General features: G+C 41.1%; 2 protein-coding genes and 2 long non-coding RNA genes across 7 annotated transcripts; 2 read left to right on the forward strand and 2 right to left on the reverse strand.

Annotated features, from left to right (window-relative positions):
• Positions 1 to 502: 502 nt before the first annotated feature.
• ccdc157 (coiled-coil domain containing 157) lies at positions 503 to 11,894 on the reverse strand. Of its 3 annotated transcripts, none has more exons than XM_053419878.1 (9): positions 11,556 to 11,894; positions 11,187 to 11,337; positions 10,407 to 11,022; positions 10,284 to 10,319; positions 10,002 to 10,171; positions 1,615 to 1,791; positions 1,356 to 1,524; positions 1,038 to 1,174; positions 503 to 896 (listed from the first exon to the last, which is right to left on the reverse strand). In XM_053419878.1, exons 1-9 carry the CDS (start codon positions 11,801 to 11,803, stop codon positions 864 to 866), a joined length of 1,737 nt encoding a protein of 578 aa, XP_053275853.1. In that variant the 5' UTR covers positions 11,804 to 11,894; the 3' UTR covers positions 503 to 863. The 3 variants fall into 3 exon arrangements, with proteins under 3 accessions (XP_053275853.1, XP_053275851.1, XP_053275852.1); XM_053419876.1 differs by having other exon boundaries at positions 10,407 to 11,097; XM_053419877.1 differs by having other exon boundaries at positions 984 to 1,174; positions 10,407 to 11,097.
• Positions 2,429 to 5,180, forward strand: LOC128437695 (uncharacterized). The gene is made up of 5 exons (XR_008338256.1): positions 2,429 to 2,561; positions 2,970 to 3,152; positions 3,772 to 3,858; positions 4,530 to 4,676; positions 4,905 to 5,180. It is a non-coding gene; the product is annotated as an uncharacterized LOC128437695 (long non-coding RNA).
• LOC128437694 (uncharacterized) lies at positions 6,579 to 9,330 on the reverse strand. Of its 2 annotated transcripts, XR_008338254.1 has the most exons (5): positions 9,198 to 9,330; positions 8,607 to 8,789; positions 7,901 to 7,987; positions 7,083 to 7,229; positions 6,579 to 6,854 (listed from the first exon to the last, which is right to left on the reverse strand). It is a non-coding gene; the product is annotated as an uncharacterized LOC128437694 (long non-coding RNA). The 2 variants fall into 2 exon arrangements; XR_008338255.1 differs by lacking the exons at positions 6,579 to 6,854; positions 7,083 to 7,229 and having other exon boundaries at positions 7,582 to 7,987.
• Positions 11,895 to 11,922: 28 nt separating the features above from the next.
• sf3a1 (splicing factor 3a, subunit 1) lies at positions 11,923 to 16,887 on the forward strand. The gene is made up of 16 exons (XM_053419875.1): positions 11,923 to 11,994; positions 12,118 to 12,196; positions 12,856 to 12,965; positions 13,052 to 13,256; positions 13,362 to 13,613; positions 13,709 to 13,783; positions 13,875 to 14,025; positions 14,121 to 14,317; positions 14,493 to 14,610; positions 14,701 to 15,008; positions 15,125 to 15,364; positions 15,458 to 15,665; positions 15,781 to 15,935; positions 16,130 to 16,231; positions 16,320 to 16,391; positions 16,503 to 16,887. The coding sequence occupies exons 2-16, from the start codon at positions 12,149 to 12,151 to the stop codon at positions 16,602 to 16,604; spliced, it is 2,343 nt and encodes a 780-aa protein (XP_053275850.1). The 5' UTR covers positions 11,923 to 11,994; positions 12,118 to 12,148; the 3' UTR covers positions 16,605 to 16,887.
• The last annotated feature ends 1,619 nt before the right edge of the window (positions 16,888 to 18,506 follow it).

Consider the following 18,506-nt stretch of genomic DNA (forward strand, 5'->3'; position numbering starts at 1 on the left):
AATGGACTGAGTTTATTTTAGCCTGAAGAAATCAATTAATAATATTTTGTTTGTATAGCTCAAATTCAAAATTTGCAACATCTTTTGCCCTAAACTTAACAGATCAAGCCTCAGCAATGGCAATGATCTTCCTTTACATCCTCACTCTAAGCTTTCAATTTGGCTTCAGGAGACTCAGGGGACACAGACACTAAATTGTGTTCGAATTATTTCTAGTTGTTATGATTTAGTAGTCTAAGGAATCTAGAAATAATTTTCTGGTAAAGTCCTTCCTAGAAAGTTTTCTTATTATATATTATTACAGTGTAAATTTTAGATTGCTCCTCATAACTCAAGCACTGCTGCTGCAACACATGTAAAAATACATAAAAACTTCAATCTTTGTCTTTATTTTCTTTTATGACTTTTGTGAAGCAAACTATTTTACTGTTTGTGAGTGTTTGATTTCAATATTTGTTTTTGAAGTAAGACAATAATAAGGACATGAGTTTATCCACAGGTATTTTTATTTGTATTTAGCAAATACATTCAATTCAGAGATTGCATTTCGAATTCGATCTAAACCCCTTTTTCTGATGTATCATATGAGTGAGGCCTATTCTCTAATATCTGACCTCATGGGATGTTTATTAACATGTTGACACATCAGTCACAATATAGAACAATATAATGCGTGACCAACCAAATAGTGTTCGTTAGGTGATAAGTTGCAACACAATTATATCCTAAAAATTGTCATCTTGTGTATTGGTCTGTTTCTTATAAAAAAGAAGAGAAAGAAGAAGCCAAATTAAGTTGACATTATCTACCTTCCATACATAGGGGGAGGGAACCAAACATGTATATTTGGTTCCCTCCCCGTGTTACTGCGTCCCAGCCGTGCTGCACTGCTGTGCCTGTTGAACAAAGAAGAGATAAAGCAACAATTAAGCCACAGTATCATGATTAATCATTTATAAAAGAACATTATTTAGAGTGCTTACAGTGAACTGTTAGATTGGTGTCAGATCATTATTTTGAATTTCCATTCATCCTACCCTCGAAACAAAATGAGCTCTCTCCCTCAGTTTGTCCAGGCTGCTGTGTAGGGTAGCATTTTCCTGCTCCAGAACTTTTATGCGAACACAATTAGCCTGCATTTGTTTCTCCATGTCCAAAAGCACATTTCCTGTACCTTGAAAAGTTGCAAAGAAAGAATATGCAAGCATTCAACAGGACTACAACAGAGACAGGTGGCAAATAAATGACTGGAAACACAATTGTGGAACACTATTGCTAACTATTTGAGGTCGTCTTCCTGTTCTGTGTATTCCAAAGAGAGATGGTCAACAAGCTAAGATTGAATAAATGCCTACTCTGTGGTTGGGCCTGCACTTGGGCGCTGAGCTCTGGAAAAGACACCAACAGCTTCTCCCTCTCCAATAGAACTTGCACATGTTCCTTCAGCTCAACCACGCTCTTCTCTAGTTCGCCCATGTTTGTTTCCACCGTCTCCTTCTCCTTTTGAAGGTCAAAACCCGAGACCTGTCAGAAAGATATACACAATGTAAGCATGAGCTGTATGTTTAAAGGTATTTATTATGGGTATTATTGTGGATAGGAGCACTAATACACCTGCTGTTGTGTTAGCTGAGTCTGCAGTTGCTCCTTCTCCTCTGACATCTGTTGCAGCTCATTGTGTAGGTGATTCTGTCTCTCCTCTTCATCTCCCAACTGCCTCTGCAGCTCTTCACACTCTTCATCGAGGTCATCCACTCTCTCCAATAAAGACTTCTGCTTCGCCTGCATTGACTGGATGCACCAAAAATATTTACAAGCGTGTATTTGAATACCAACCCAGTCTCATCAGAAAACGTTCAATGGCAACGTTGGTCCACTTGGAACAACGTTACCATCTCACAATCTGGCCTCTCAGATTGTGAGATGGTAACATTTAGTCCTCCCATTGTTTTGCATTGGCGTGTTCTCACGTCACGTGACTCTCAAGCTCCCGTCTGCGGAGAGGAAAACATGGCAGAGATTCCTTGTTTTTTCAGATAAAAATATAATTTTGTAACTTTGTTTGGGCATAAAAATACATTCTGACACCATTTCTAGCGAGAAATGTGCTCTTTGCTTCCACAGTCTTCAGCCAGTTCGTGCTTATGATAAATATTTTAATAGTTATCACGCATGTGTTTATCGTTGCTATGACGGTTGCCATGCCACCAAGGCGCAGCGTGGTGTTTAAATCACAGTCCCTGCGTGGTGTCCTTCAGTGATCGTGAATGTTATTCATGTTATATAATAGTAATATTTGAGGCTAGATTACATCTCTAATGAGAAGGATCCTGCGAGTCTGTTTATACCGAGGCCGGCCCGAGTGCGCGACCGGCCCGAGTCCGCGAGCCGAGCGGCCCGAGCGGCGCGAGCCGAGCGGCCCGAGCGGCCCGAGTGCGCGAGCGGACATGACGTGTGGCTGTCGTAAAAACCCTATTTGTAAACAACCAGTCCTTTAACTAAGCGCTACGTCATAAACACGGCGCGCTTGGAAGACCACGATGTCATCTTCCTTCTGTCAGGTAAGTAGTTTATTGTTTTTAAAGATCGTTACGATCTAGGTTTACAGTCCGAGTGCGGAGAGAGTCCGTCAATCCACACTATGGACGCTGTTCATCAGCTAATACGCCATTGTTAGCCACATGCTTCAGCCCACGGTAGCCTGTGCTACCTGGGAGGTGAATACATTGTTGTTGAAACCAGTTCAAGACGCTTAGCTCATCATTGAGGGACGCTACAATATAAATATAAACATGAATTTGATTTATGAATGCTTTAGATTAATAAGGAGTGTATTTCTCTACTATTACTCCACAATATCAGGTCAATTTGGTTTAATGTATAGTATGCACTATGACAATAATGTTTCCATGTTATGGAGTTGCGATTCATTTTATAAAACAATTGCTATGTTCTGTTTTTTAATCAAGGAGGATCCCAGTGAAGCTACAGGAGTTTCATTAACGTCAACAACTTGGACCGAACGGTTTGTTTTGCTTGATGAAGAGCAGGAAGGGCAGCCTGGAGAGAAAGAGAAGCCGGGTTGAGCCCACTACCATCATCCACGTACCACGAGGAAGATGAGGGAGAGAAATGATCCTACCATTAAAGAGGTACTTTTAAGTTACATACCAGAAACACCATTTTATATAATGTGCTAAATATACATTTTATTACATCCCCAAAGTACGCTTGCTGAAATACAAGTTTATATCACACTGAAAGAATTTTGATCAATCATGCTTCCCTGCTGTGATTGTTTAACTGGGAAAACAACTTTTTCCACAGGAAGGCAAGTAAATTTAAGGAATACATGTGCAAAGTTTTCCTCTGTTATGTATAATGATGACCCCCATCAAACATAATGTTAGCAATATTTACACCTTTTAATTTATACTGATTATTTCTGTCTACATGTGTGAATTTGCCTTCATTAGTTTCAGAAAAGAGCGATGATGTATCGGTCAGTGGGCGGCAGCACGAGACTCCGCAAACTAGTCTGTAAGCAAAGCAGACGAAGGCATCGAGGTTGCGGCCTGCCATCATTGTTATTTTTGCTTAAAGGGCCGAATATGTTTCATGCAGGAATATTAGCATTTCCCTTATATCTACCAAAACTGCTTGTTTCCCAGACTGCAGTTTTGTTTTGATCCGATGTGGTGTGCAAATACAACCGTATCTGCAATGGGTTGTGGGGCATTAACATTTGTAACTCTAATTTTGTTTTGACAGACTGTGAAAAGAACGTTGAGAACATCACCACTCTACAGGAAGACACAGTCCAGTAATGGGTGTCAGAATTTCAGTAGTGAACGACAGGTACTGTGGAAAAATGTGTGTCATTGTTGTACAATGTCCTTTGACTCTGTTTACACAAGGTTAACACAAAAAGGTTTGATTGTAAACTGATATTGGTATGAATTCATGTTATTCTCCTCTTCACAAGAAACAAACAATCCAAATTACCTGCAGAAAGCCCTTGATGGACGCTTCAGCTGCATCGTCAGACTGGCCAGACAGCAAGATGCCAACTTTAATGCCAATTTATTTGTGTAACATTCTGTGACCAAATGTATAGATAACTTTTTGTAGATTGTAAAAAAGATAACCCATTTATTAAAAAAAAACTACACTAGAATTACCGCACTGCGTTGTATGACTCTGCTAACCAGTGCAATGTCCGTCTACATATTTCTACATATTTTCTCTCGTATAAATGACACTGTGTCTCTTGACAACTGAAACCATAAGATGAGGTCAGTGTGGCCTTGACCTTTTGACTTTAACACAAATACACAGTTAGACAATCCGAAAACATACAGTTATGCCAAAATATATTTTGTTTCACATTCTAGATGGCATAAGCAGAGACATCAACTCAGGAAAAATATTTCTGTAGAAAAGAAAGCCCTGTACATGTGTACGTATGTATACATACACACGTACAAACGCACTATTGAGACGTTTTGTTTTTTATCATATATTCTCAGGCAGTACTGATGCATTTACTGAGACGGGACGTGAGGGCCTACTCTGCGTGCTCAGAGTTCAAGCCCAGCAGGCTGCAGCGGTCCTGACATATTCTGGAACAGCAGCACAGTCTTTGGATGACTCCTCTGAAGATGAAACATGGCGAGGTACTTCTCCACTGATGAAGAACTGTGAGGGCTGTGATTAGCTACACTCTCTTGCTACAAGGCTACTCTTGCTACTCCCTGGCAGCCTTAGGAAGGCATTAGCTTGCTGTTGGGTAGCTGTTAGCTTCAGCATTTTTAGTTTTTAGCGGCCTGTCTGACGTTTATGTTTAAAATCAGAGGGAACCATCTTCATAATTTAACACTATGGTTTGTTTGTGTGTCCTTCAGTTCTTCTCAAGAGAAGCAGTACAGGTGTGCCTCAGCTCCACGGTCCCTCCTGCAGCCTCCGCTCCTGATGCTAACCTCATGTCTCCATCACACCAAGCAGCAGACCTGGATTGACAGACCTTTCTCCAGAGCTGCCCCCTCCCTCTGAAACCCCCCTCTCCAAAACACTATTTGTGTAGTTTTTAAAGTATTTTTTGCATGAGAATTGTTGATCATAACATTTCCAGCAGATGCCTTAATGTAATGTTTGTGCACAATAAATGACATTGATCATAACATATTGCTATTTCCTTGCACTTCTACACCATGATATTGTCAGATAAGATGCTGATTACATTAAAGCAGTGAATGCTCTTCTTTAAGCAACATAAACACACAATGATCCAATGGATCGGAAGTAGAATGGGCACATTACATTCTGTAGAGAATGCCTCAGTAATTGAAGTCAGAAAATAACTTTCTTTATCTGAGGTTCCAGTCATTTATAGTCACAGCAAAGCACACAGGTCTGGTTGTCTAGGGACACCCATATCATATTGTTTAAGATGTGTAACATCAAGTTTGTGTATCAGTGCAAAATACATACCGTCATTAGTCAAGAGTTCACTCTCTTGTTTACACTAAATTTAGGTGACCCAGATGTTTCACAATGCATCTGATAAGGTCTTATGAGAAACATTCTTAACATTAAAGAAATCAACACAGAGGATAGCAGTAGATGTTTGACTTCAATCCGTAGCTGATAATCAGCGGCCTGACTTATTCAAACACATTAATACCACAATGAATGAGGCAGGGATTATCTATCAGAAATCAACTATATCGTCACATTAGGTTTCTCTTGAGCTCATTGGAATTACCTTCACATTCCACTCACTGTCACCTGAACCATACTGTTGTTTCTGTATCTACAGTGACTTTTAGGAAAACATGTATAAAGCAATGTATAAACAATAATACATCTTATTTATATAGAGCTTTTCAAGAAGTGCAAGTACTTAACTGAGGGACAGCTTATACAAACAATATATATGTCTTAAATCCATGTGATGGGACAGCCTCTCACTTGGATGTAAACCAATTTTAAAACACATTTACTTATACTGGAGATCTTTTAAATTAATGTCCCAGAAATGATTTCTGATGGAAAACCCCTGCCTCATTCATTGTAGTATTAATGTGTTTGAATAAGTCAGGCCGCTGATTATCAGCTACGGATTGAAGTCAAACATCTACTGCTATCCTCTGTGTTGATTTCTTTAATGTTAAGAATGTTTCTCATAAGACCTTATCAGATGCATTGTGAAACATCTGGGTCACCTAAATTTAGTGTAAACAAGAGGGTGAACTCTTGACTAATGACGGTATGTATTTTGCACTGATACACAAACTTGATGTTACACATCTTAAACAATATGATATGGGTGTCCCTAGACAACCAGACCTGTGTGCTTTGCTGTGACTATAAATGACTGGAACCTCAGATAAAGAAAGTTATTTTCTGACTTCAATTACTGAGGCATTCTCTACAGAATGTAATGTGCCCATTCTACTTCCGATCCATTGGATCATTGTGTGTTTATGTTGCTTAAAGAAGAGCATTCACTGCTTTAATGTAATCAGCATCTTATCTGACAATATCATGGTGTAGAAGTGCAAGGAAATAGCAATATGTTATGATCAATGTCATTTATTGTGCACAAACATTACATTAAGGCATCTGCTGGAAATGTTATGATCAACAATTCTCATGCAAAAAATACTTTAAAAACTACACAAATAGTGTTTTGGAGAGGGGGGTTTCAGAGGGAGGGGGCAGCTCTGGAGAAAGGTCTGTCAATCCAGGTCTGCTGCTTGGTGTGATGGAGACATGAGGTTAGCATCAGGAGCGGAGGCTGCAGGAGGGACCGTGGAGCTGAGGCACACCTGTACTGCTTCTCTTGAGAAGAACTGAAGGACACACAAACAAACCATAGTGTTAAATTATGAAGATGGTTCCCTCTGATTTTAAACATAAACGTCAGACAGGCCGCTAAAAACTAAAAATGCTGAAGCTAACAGCTACCCAACAGCAAGCTAATGCCTTCCTAAGGCTGCCAGGGAGTAGCAAGAGTAGCCTTGTAGCAAGAGAGTGTAGCTAATCACAGCCCTCACAGTTCTTCATCAGTGGAGAAGTACCTCGCCATGTTTCATCTTCAGAGGAGTCATCCAAAGACTGTGCTGCTGTTCCAGAATATGTCAGGACCGCTGCAGCCTGCTGGGCTTGAACTCTGAGCACGCAGAGTAGGCCCTCACGTCCCGTCTCAGTAAATGCATCAGTACTGCCTGAGAATATATGATAAAAAACAAAACGTCTCAATAGTGCGTTTGTACGTGTGTATGTATACATACGTACACATGTACAGGGCTTTCTTTTCTACAGAAATATTTTTCCTGAGTTGATGTCTCTGCTTATGCCATCTAGAATGTGAAACAAAATATATTTTGGCATAACTGTATGTTTTCGGATTGTCTAACTGTGTATTTGTGTTAAAGTCAAAAGGTCAAGGCCACACTGACCTCATCTTATGGTTTCAGTTGTCAAGAGACACAGTGTCATTTATACGAGAGAAAATATGTAGAAATATGTAGACGGACATTGCACTGGTTAGCAGAGTCATACAACGCAGTGCGGTAATTCTAGTGTAGTTTTTTTTTAATAAATGGGTTATCTTTTTTACAATCTACAAAAAGTTATCTATACATTTGGTCACAGAATGTTACACAAATAAATTGGCATTAAAGTTGGCATCTTGCTGTCTGGCCAGTCTGACGATGCAGCTGAAGCGTCCATCAAGGGCTTTCTGCAGGTAATTTGGATTGTTTGTTTCTTGTGAAGAGGAGAATAACATGAATTCATACCAATATCAGTTTACAATCAAACCTTTTTGTGTTAACCTTGTGTAAACAGAGTCAAAGGACATTGTACAACAATGACACACATTTTTCCACAGTACCTGTCGTTCACTACTGAAATTCTGACACCCATTACTGGACTGTGTCTTCCTGTAGAGTGGTGATGTTCTCAACGTTCTTTTCACAGTCTGTCAAAACAAAATTAGAGTTACAAATGTTAATGCCCCACAACCCATTGCAGATACGGTTGTATTTGCACACCACATCGGATCAAAACAAAACTGCAGTCTGGGAAACAAGCAGTTTTGGTAGATATAAGGGAAATGCTAATATTCCTGCATGAAACATATTCGGCCCTTTAAGCAAAAATAACAATGATGGCAGGCCGCAACCTCGATGCCTTCGTCTGCTTTGCTTACAGACTAGTTTGCGGAGTCTCGTGCTGCCGCCCACTGACCGATACATCATCGCTCTTTTCTGAAACTAATGAAGGCAAATTCACACATGTAGACAGAAATAATCAGTATAAATTAAAAGGTGTAAATATTGCTAACATTATGTTTGATGGGGGTCATCATTATACATAACAGAGGAAAACTTTGCACATGTATTCCTTAAATTTACTTGCCTTCCTGTGGAAAAAGTTGTTTTCCCAGTTAAACAATCACAGCAGGGAAGCATGATTGATCAAAATTCTTTCAGTGTGATATAAACTTGTATTTCAGCAAGCGTACTTTGGGGATGTAATAAAATGTATATTTAGCACATTATATAAAATGGTGTTTCTGGTATGTAACTTAAAAGTACCTCTTTAATGGTAGGATCATTTCTCTCCCTCATCTTCCTCGTGGTACGTGGATGATGGTAGTGGGCTCAACCCGGCTTCTCTTTCTCTCCAGGCTGCCCTTCCTGCTCTTCATCAAGCAAAACAAACCGTTCGGTCCAAGTTGTTGACGTTAATGAAACTCCTGTAGCTTCACTGGGATCCTCCTTGATTAAAAAACAGAACATAGCAATTGTTTTATAAAATGAATCGCAACTCCATAACATGGAAACATTATTGTCATAGTGCATACTATACATTAAACCAAATTGACCTGATATTGTGGAGTAATAGTAGAGAAATACACTCCTTATTAATCTAAAGCATTCATAAATCAAATTCATGTTTATATTTATATTGTAGCGTCCCTCAATGATGAGCTAAGCGTCTTGAACTGGTTTCAACAACAATGTATTCACCTCCCAGGTAGCACAGGCTACCGTGGGCTGAAGCATGTGGCTAACAATGGCGTATTAGCTGATGAACAGCGTCCATAGTGTGGATTGACGGACTCTCTCCGCACTCGGACTGTAAACCTAGATCGTAACGATCTTTAAAAACAATAAACTACTTACCTGACAGAAGGAAGATGACATCGTGGTCTTCCAAGCGCGCCGTGTTTATGACGTAGCGCTTAGTTAAAGGACTGGTTGTTTACAAATAGGGTTTTTACGACAGCCACACGTCATGTCCGCTCGCGCACTCGGGCCGCTCGGGCCGCTCGGCTCGCGCCGCTCGGGCCGCTCGGCTCGCGGACTCGGGCCGGTCGCGCACTCGGGCCGGCCTCGGTATAAACAGACTCGCAGGATCCTTCTCATTAGAGATGTAATCTAGCCTCAAATATTACTATTATATAACATGAATAACATTCACGATCACTGAAGGACACCACGCAGGGACTGTGATTTAAACACCACGCTGCGCCGTGGTGGCATGGCAACCGTCATAGCAACGATAAACACATGCGTGATAACTATTAAAATATTTATCATAAGCACAAACTGGCTGAAGACTGTGGAAGCAAAGAGCACATTTCTCGCTAGAAATGGTGTCAGAATGTATTTTTATGCCCAAACTAAGTTACAAAATTATATTTTTATCTGAAAAAACAAGGAATCTCCGCCATGTTTTCCTCTCCGCAGACGGGAGCTTGAGAGTCACGTGACGTGAGAACACGCCAATGCAAAACAATGGGAGGACTAAATGTTACCATCTCACAATCTGAGAGGCCAGATTGTGAGATGGTAACGTCGTTCCAAGTGGACCAACGTTGCCATTGAACGTTTTCTGATGAGACTGGGTTGTGAATACTGCTGCACAACTGATCCATGAGTGAAACTGTAAACGTCTCCTAATCTGGTGTTTGTTGTGGCACTGACCTCTTGCTGGCGACAAGCGCTGTGGTACTTGGCTTTCTCCTTGTCAAGAAGAACTTGCGTTTCAGAGATGTCACTCTCTAGTTGCTGGATCCTGTTTTGTAGTTTACAACAGGCCTCTTCCTCCAAGTACAAGGACTTCACTTTTTCCTGCAGTGCAATCTTCTCACATTCTGCCAAAAAATCAGCATTATCAGTTTATTTTATGTGTGAAACTAAGCCACGAGTGTTTCATACAATCCTGAAAGATATAAACCCAAGATTTTAAATCATAAAAGTCTTTACCAAGTGCTTGCAATGCATCTTCCTGCGACAAAGTTTCTGTTGCAAAAAATAGAAAATAAAAGTATGAGTGCTGACTGTGATCTCTTTGTGTTCTCATCATATTCATCTGTGAGATTACTGCACCTCTCTTGAGTTGTTGTTTCTCCTCTTGCAACTTTGTCTCTGTTTCCTTCATGGACCTCTGTGCTTTGCTAAGTGAGAACTCCAGCTGGACAATGGTTGCCTGGCGTTTCTCTGTCTCCTGCTTGAAGTCTTTCCGTGCTCTTTCCAACTGAGTTCGGAATTTATCCCGCTCTGTCTCTGCTGCTGCTAATCTATCCCTAAGAGGGTGGACTGTAGCCCGCACATCTTGCAGATGTTTCTCCAGCCGGCGCAGGTCCCTGAGTTGCTCATTGGCCCATTGGGCAACATCCCCTGTTGTCATGTGTCCAAGCTGCAAGGTGTCCTCCACAGCAGCCAACAGTGGCTGCAGAGAGGACGGAAGGCCCTCACTCTGAAACAGTTCCACCAAAGCATATCCTGTCTTTCTCAAGGTGGACTGCACCTGATGACAGGCGTCGCAGGGAGAGAGAGACAATTCCACTGTCTGACAGCCCACACTGCGACTGTCCGTTTTAGGACAGCATGGGGTGTTGTGGGAAGGACTAGAGGGTGCATGGTTCTGCGGCAAAAACTTGAAGGAGCTGGATGAAGACCAGGCAGATGAGCAATGTCGGCAGCTGTCACTCCTTGATCTCACCTGGGGGGAAGCACACGACACAGTCTCTGTCTCATCACAGTCAAATGTCTTTGGTTTTGCCTGTTTCTTGCTGCCCTAAAACACAGAAGAAAAAGCACGAGAGAGTTATGGGAATTTATCCACTTTCTGTTCAAATCTTCTTCTAATAAATAAAACATGCATACCGTGAGGCTGGCAAAATCAACTAAATTACTCCAGTAGTTTCTGACCACGAGACCAACTGACAGGCCTCCTTTCTGCTGCGTTTGTTCTCTCCTGGGGCTGCACCTCAACTGCTCAACATAAGAACTGGAGCTTTGTAGAAGAAGCAGTAATCTTGATCAGGAAGAAAGAAAAATCTTGCTTTTGTTATCAGTAATCTTATGTGATTAATAAATACAGACAACTACTATTTATATTATTATAATGAACACTAGCAGTAGTAGAAAACGAATAAATAGTTATATTAATATTATTAGGATTAGCATTTCTCTTATTGAAATAACAATATTACAGTAATAATAACAACAATAATAATAATGGTACTGAATTACCTGTCAATCACAAGCTCCAGTAAGACAATATGGGAGTGCTGGTTGAATTCACTCTCCCCCTCCACAAAGTCATACTGGCCCAGCAGAGCCACCATGTCCAGGTTACAGGAGAGTTTGTCGGGGAACTTCCAGGAGGGGACGCGCAGCGGGCCGGTCCTGGAGAACACGTCCAAGATGGCTCCCTGAAGATCCACCAGGTCTCCCCGGAGGCTCTCGATACAGTCCTGACGTCCCAGGAACTGACTCATGTCTGACCCATAGACTGTAGGTCTGACCCCAGCTAGATCCCACTGCCACACAACATCTGAGTGGGAGTGGGTGTAGTCTGTTGTCGTCGAATCTCCTTGGTAACCTCGGCGAACTGCGAGTCCCATAATGCTTTGCGGCGTGTTTCCGGAAGCAATACGTCGCCATTAGGGGTCAAATACAACACGACGCAGTAAGTGCTCCGCCACAGCGAGTTTAGGATTTAAGCAAATATAGACTGAATCTCAATGTTATATTGTTGTGGTACGTGTCTCTAAACTACGTGTACTTTTTCTCATTGACCTGTTGTGCTCAGGTAACTTTCGGTGTTACAGAAAGACGCCGCCATGCCGCCTGGGCCTGTTCAGATCATTCAGCCGGAGTCCAACAATAAGGTAACGACGATACCGCTCGGTTAGCTCATGTTAGCAATGTAGCCAGCTAACCGCTTCTTTGGGAAACTAACGAACGGTAAATTACGCTTCCCTTGCCGTTATGAGTCTGACACCGTATCATTTAACATCCACGAATCTGACATCAGTCCATTTAACATCTGTTTTCCATCTATGCGGCCAGACATACATATTAGCTTGTTGAGCTAACATTAAGCTAACAAGTGTCAACTTGGCCTAATAGCTCAATACTTTATATGTTCAGATAGCGTCTGAGACGTTAGCCCTCAAATGTTGAACGAAGTGTTTACTGAAAGTACTTAAACCCTATGTTTGGTAAAAATAGATGGAAGTTTGTCTCTGTTATTATTATTATTTCTTACTTGGGTTAATTCACTTACCTGATTGTGAACAGACAGAAGACTTTTACAGCAGATTTTCAAATTAACCAGGATCTTTGTAGGGTTTTTCCATATGCACCTGATTTTTGTTCACTTCTGTTGTTAGATTGGTGTCAAGAATGTTCTAATACAAATGCAGTTGTTGTGGTGTGTTAACTTTAATATATGGGATTTATTGTTTTATCACAAGACTATGCATTGATTGCTGCTTTTTTTTGTATTGAACTGTTTTTAAGTCTTGCATTGTAATTTTACCAACAGAATGATGCACCAGTAGAAGAAACCCCAGCGACTAAACCGATCGTTGGTATCATATATCCACCTCCTGAGGTCCGAAACATAGTTGACAAGACAGCCAGCTTTGTTGCCAGGTTGGTTTCTCCCCACGTCAACTGTCAAATATCCTAACTGGATTTTATGTCTATGATATAAGAGCTAATTTATGATCTTTTCACAGGAATGGGCCAGAGTTTGAAGCAAGAATCCGACAAAATGAGATCAACAATCCCAAATTTAATTTTCTCAATCCCAATGACCCCTACCATGCTTACTACCGTCACAAGGTCAATGAATTTAAGGAGGGGAAAGCACAGGAACCGTCTGCAGCAGTGCCTAAGGTTATGCAGCAGGCAATGCTGCAGGCCCAGCAGCTTGCTCAAAAGGTAAGACATAGTATTTCTGTCTGTAACTTTTATTCATTTTTCCCTCCATTTGTCGTAGCTGGTATAATTTCATCACAATGACTTAAATCGTATGTTTGTCAATAGGCTCAGGTTATTCAGGAGACGGTAGTTCCTAAAGAGCCACCTCCTGAGTTCGAGTTCCTCGCAGATCCTCCATCAATCTCAGCATTTGACCTGGATGTTGTCAAGCTCACTGCCCAGTTTGTTGCTCGCAATGGCCGACAGTTTCTTACTCAGCTCATGCAGAAAGAACAGAGGAACTACCAGTTTGACTTCCTGCGGCCTCAGCACAGCCTTTTCAACTACTTCACCAAACTGGTTGAGCAGTACACTAAGGTGACCTTACAAACTGTGTCTCTCTGATATTGTTGCTACTCATCCTTTGTGTGGTGATTCTAAACTGTATCTTGGGTTTGTTTGGCAACCTTTAGATACTGATCCCTCCTAAAGGCCTACTGATCAAGATGAAGAAAGAGGCTGAGAATCCAAGAGAGGTTATGGACCAGGTAATCCCTTTTTAACTGTCACTGTCTCTGAGAGTAAGAATGTAATAGCATGTTGCCCATATTAATCGGCTTTTATATCCTCAACATTCAGGTGAAGTACCGTGTTGAGTGGGCCAAGTTCCAGGAGCGTGAGAGAAAGAAAGAGGAGGAGGAAAGGGAGAAAGAACGAGTGGCATATGCCCAAATTGACTGGCATGACTTTGTAGTGGTTGAAACTGTGGATTTCCAGCCCAGCGAACAAGGTAATGATTCCACAAAGCTCATCACCTTTATATGTGCAAGCCCTTAAATGTAGCTTGAATAAAATGTCTTTAATGTTCTCTCTTTTCCCCCCCAGGCCACTTCCCCCCACCCACCACACCAGAGGAGCTTGGTGCCCGCATCCTAATCCAAGAGCGCTACGAGAAGTATGGAGAGAGTGAGGAGGTGGAGATGGAGGTTGAGAGTGAGGATGAAGACGATGAACGGGAGGATCGGGGCAGGGGCCATCCCTCACAACCTGATCAAGACACACAAGTTCAGGACATGGATGAGGTAAGAACTAATAAAGATGTTGCTGTAATGGATTGATATAAATTTATAGGAATTTTTTGTGTCATTAAAAATGTCACTTAATATATAACTTATTTACTGATGCTTTGCTTGAAAATATATACTATGTAATTAAAATGCTGGTAACAACATATCACTCCTCTCCTTGTTTCTTCAGGGATCTGATGAAGATGAGGATGGCATGAAGGCTCCACTGCCACCAGACAACCCTATGCCACCCCCACTGCCCCCAACTCCAGATCAGGTCATCATTCGCAAAGACTATGACCCGAAAGGTAACTTGTCCTTCCTTACATAAAGTAACATTATCTGAATAACAGGCTATTTACAATTTGTGCTCATCTAATACTATCTTTTCCTCCCAGCTTCCAAGATTCAGCCCTCAATTATACCTACGGATGAGTACCTCATCTCACCAATTACTGGTGAGAAGATCGCAGCCAGTAAAATGCAAGAGCACATGCGTATTGGTCTGCTGGATCCGCGCTGGCTGGAGCAAAGAGACCGCATTATCAAAGAGAGACAGATTGAGGATGAAGTCTATGCTCCTGGTTTGGACATCGAGAGCAGCTTGAAACAGTTGGCAGAGAGGCGTACCGATATCTTCGGTGTAGAAGAGACGGCCATCGGTAAAAAGATTGGTGAGGAAGAAATCCAGAAGCCAGAGGAGAAGGTAAGAACAGTAATTTGTTTGAGTTAAACAATTTTCCCAAGATGAATGTAATTGAGTTATTACAGTTGTGATAATGGTTTGTGACTGTAACATCTTTGCTTTGCCTCCCCCACCAGGTTACCTGGGATGGCCACTCAGGAAGCATGGCTCGTACCCAGCAAGCCGCACAGGCCAACATCACCCTGCAGGAGCAGATCGAAGCCATTCACAAGGCCAAAGGACTAGTGGGAGAGGACGATGCCAGGGAGAAAATTGGCCCGAGCAAGCCGAGTGAAATGCATCACCAGCCTCACCATATGTCTGCATCCAATATGCAAAAGCCCGGTCCTCCTATGAACTTATTGCCTCGCCCACCAGTATGTTACCATCTTTCAAAAAATATATTTTATTCTTAGTTCAATCTTCTAATACAAACATACCTATAATCCACTAACGTATTTGTTAAACAGATGGCCCCTCCAGTGCGCACCACTCTCCTGTCTGCTGTACCTGTAATGCCAAGACCGCCTATGTCTCCTGTGGTGCGCCTTACATCTGGACAAGTCTTGTCATCAATGCCTCCCATGATGTCTGCTCCCCGCATCAGCATGGTCCCCATGTCGCAAGCAGCCCAGCACATCATGGCCCCGAGACCACCCCCCATGGTTGTTCCGACTTGTAAGTTGAAGGTTTTCTTGGCACCTGTCATTGACATTAAAAATAAATAATCACTGTCACATTAATACTTCTTTGAATAGATTTTTTAATTTAAGTAACCCTACTCTTCTTCCAGCGTTTGTCCCAGCTCCTCCAGTACCACAACCACCCAGCTCTGCTCCGGCTCCACCTTCCCATCCACCCCCACCTCATGAGGACGAGCCAATGAGCAAGAAGATGAAGACTGAGGAAAACCTTATTTCAGAGGAGGAGTTTCTTCGCAGAAATAAGGTTTGAATAGAGCAATGTTTCAACCTTTATATTTGTGATGACTCATAATCAATATTTTTTCAGTATCAGTATACCAACCTCTTAAGTTAGTGAAGCTTTGGCTGTAATAAATATGGTCAATAACCGATTTGGTCTGTCATATCAAATACTTCCTCTAGATTGCTCTTTCTGAACTAGATTGTTTTTCCCCTCAGGGTCCTGTGGCAGTTAAAGTACAAGTCCCCAACATGCAGGACAAGACTGAATGGAAGCTGAGTGGTCAAGTGCTGAATTTCACTGTCCCGCTCACAGACCAGGTAAGCAAATGTCGACTGCTTATTTCTCCTTTTTATCCCAGTACAAATACTGCATAATCACAAATATTAAAATGCAATGTCTCCGCAGGTGTCTGTTATTAAAGTCAAAATCCATGAAGCGACAGGCATGGCCGCAGGAAAACAGAAGCTGCAATACGAGGTAAACTTACCTTCTGACCTTATTTGATCTCATGATGCCTGACCTGCATTGAACTTCATTATCTTAAGAAGTAAACAAACAATAATGTGTTTTCTTTTTTTTCATTTTCAGGGTATTTTCATCAAGGATTCCAACTCTCTAGCTTATTACAACATGAACAACGGCTCCATCATTCATTTGGCCCTGAAGGAGAGAGGTGGAAGAAAGAAGTGAGCCACGCAGCGGGCAGAATATTTTACTTGTGGATGTTTTGTCACCATGTCCTGTCATTTTTGTTGAATGGAATTTGTATCAGATTATTGCACCCTTCATACCCGTCTGTATGGAGAGCATGTTCATCTTATATCTTATCTCTGAAGGCTAAAAGAGTTACACACTGCCTGGCAGGTATGACATCAAACTGTTAGTTAAGCTTTGATTTGTTCATGATGATATTCATTTGGTGACTGTAGAGTCACAATGTAACCCATTTAAATAAAGGAATAAAAAAAATTGATCTGCTTTGCGGTTTTATTATGTTTTGTATTTTTCGCAACTAATACAGGACTGATGCTTCGATGGCCAGACTACCAAATATACCAAAGTCCAGGGATAGTAGGAGAACATTAGTGTAGAATAAATAGGTGGGTTACCAGAGATCTTTATCAGGGCCGGCCCTGGGAATGTTGGCGACCTAGTCGAGATTTAAAATTGGCGCCCCCCAACATACACACGCAAACTGTCATGCATCCCGTTCAGTTCTTTTTTTAAAATCCATTCTCACATTTCATAATTCATACTTGGCCTCCAGAAAGTTAGTACATATGCACAGACAAGTGATAGGAATCTGAAGCTGTTTTTCAAGACATAGCACACCTACACTTTGACAAGTGCATGTTTTATTAAAACTATTTCAGATAATTGAATGTGTAATGATGCATGTTGAAATTATTTAATTCTTTGCTTTGGGTTCTTAAGCTATATTAGGATTAAAGTGTAAACAGAGACAGTTTGTCTGTTTGAGAAGGAAATTATCTTCTAATATTAATGGTTTATCTAACTTCTTCTAATAGACCTGTAGTTTATCTACTTGACGGTTAGTTATGTACAAGGTAGGTCTTTTAACAGCTCATGTGTTTTTTATCCATCATCACTACAACTGTGTACCCATCATCCATATTGTGTTGTGTACGACATTGAAGGAAGTTTTCTCCCGTTAGTACAACAATTTTGTGCCGCTTGTACTGTATGCAGTGTAATTAATTTATTTTCACCCTGACACAGTATGCTTGTTGCACACAGAGGGTACCAAAGGAGATGTGTTGATAGTAACATTTAAACCAGGATGCTGTGCTCTCAACACATACTGCATGTGACTATGCAGTATTCTTTCATTAGCAGAGCTCATTCAGGACCACAGCTGGAGTGCAGCTGTTTGGTCACAGCCATGGAAACTGTGTTTTGTGTCAAAATGCTAAAAGTGTTTTTGGAAATACAGAAGGGACACATACTTGAATTTCAGGGACGCAGGTTGAGTAAAACTTAAGGATGACTAATTTGTGTTGGTTTTGAATTCTCTTGCATTTTTATTAACCCCAGTTCTTATATCCCATTGTGTGTCTAACTGAACAGAGCTTTATTAGTAACTGAAGAGATAGAGTAACCTTCATCGTATGAGAGGTAAAATCCAGTAGGTTGACATGCTGCTAACAGTGAAATGAAACTCTCTTCTTTTTTTTCTGTTCATGCTGAAATAAAGTGGATTCACTTGGTCTGACGTTTTTTTCGATCACAAGATTCCAGATTCATTTACTAGACTGGCACTCAGTCGAGATCAACAGAGCCGTATAGGTTCATCTCTGATCCATGCAGCTTCCTTCTAGCAAGTTTTGTGGTTATTGGTCCAGTAGTTTATTACATAAACCTGTTGACTGACAAATCAGAGATGAAAACATAAACTCCTTAGCAGAGGTAATAAAACCTCCACACATTTATCAAGGAAATGTAACTAACATTAACAATAATTTGAAACACAACAGGAAATTAAAAGTAGACAGAAATGTTTCTAGAATATCTAAATAGTTGACCGGAAATTTTCTGTTGCTCGACTTATCAATTCATTTATAAAAAGCTCAT

The sequence above is a fragment of the Pleuronectes platessa genome, chromosome 4, assembly GCF_947347685.1.
Source record: "Pleuronectes platessa chromosome 4, fPlePla1.1, whole genome shotgun sequence".
Taxonomy (NCBI): Eukaryota; Metazoa; Chordata; class Actinopteri; order Pleuronectiformes; family Pleuronectidae; genus Pleuronectes; species Pleuronectes platessa.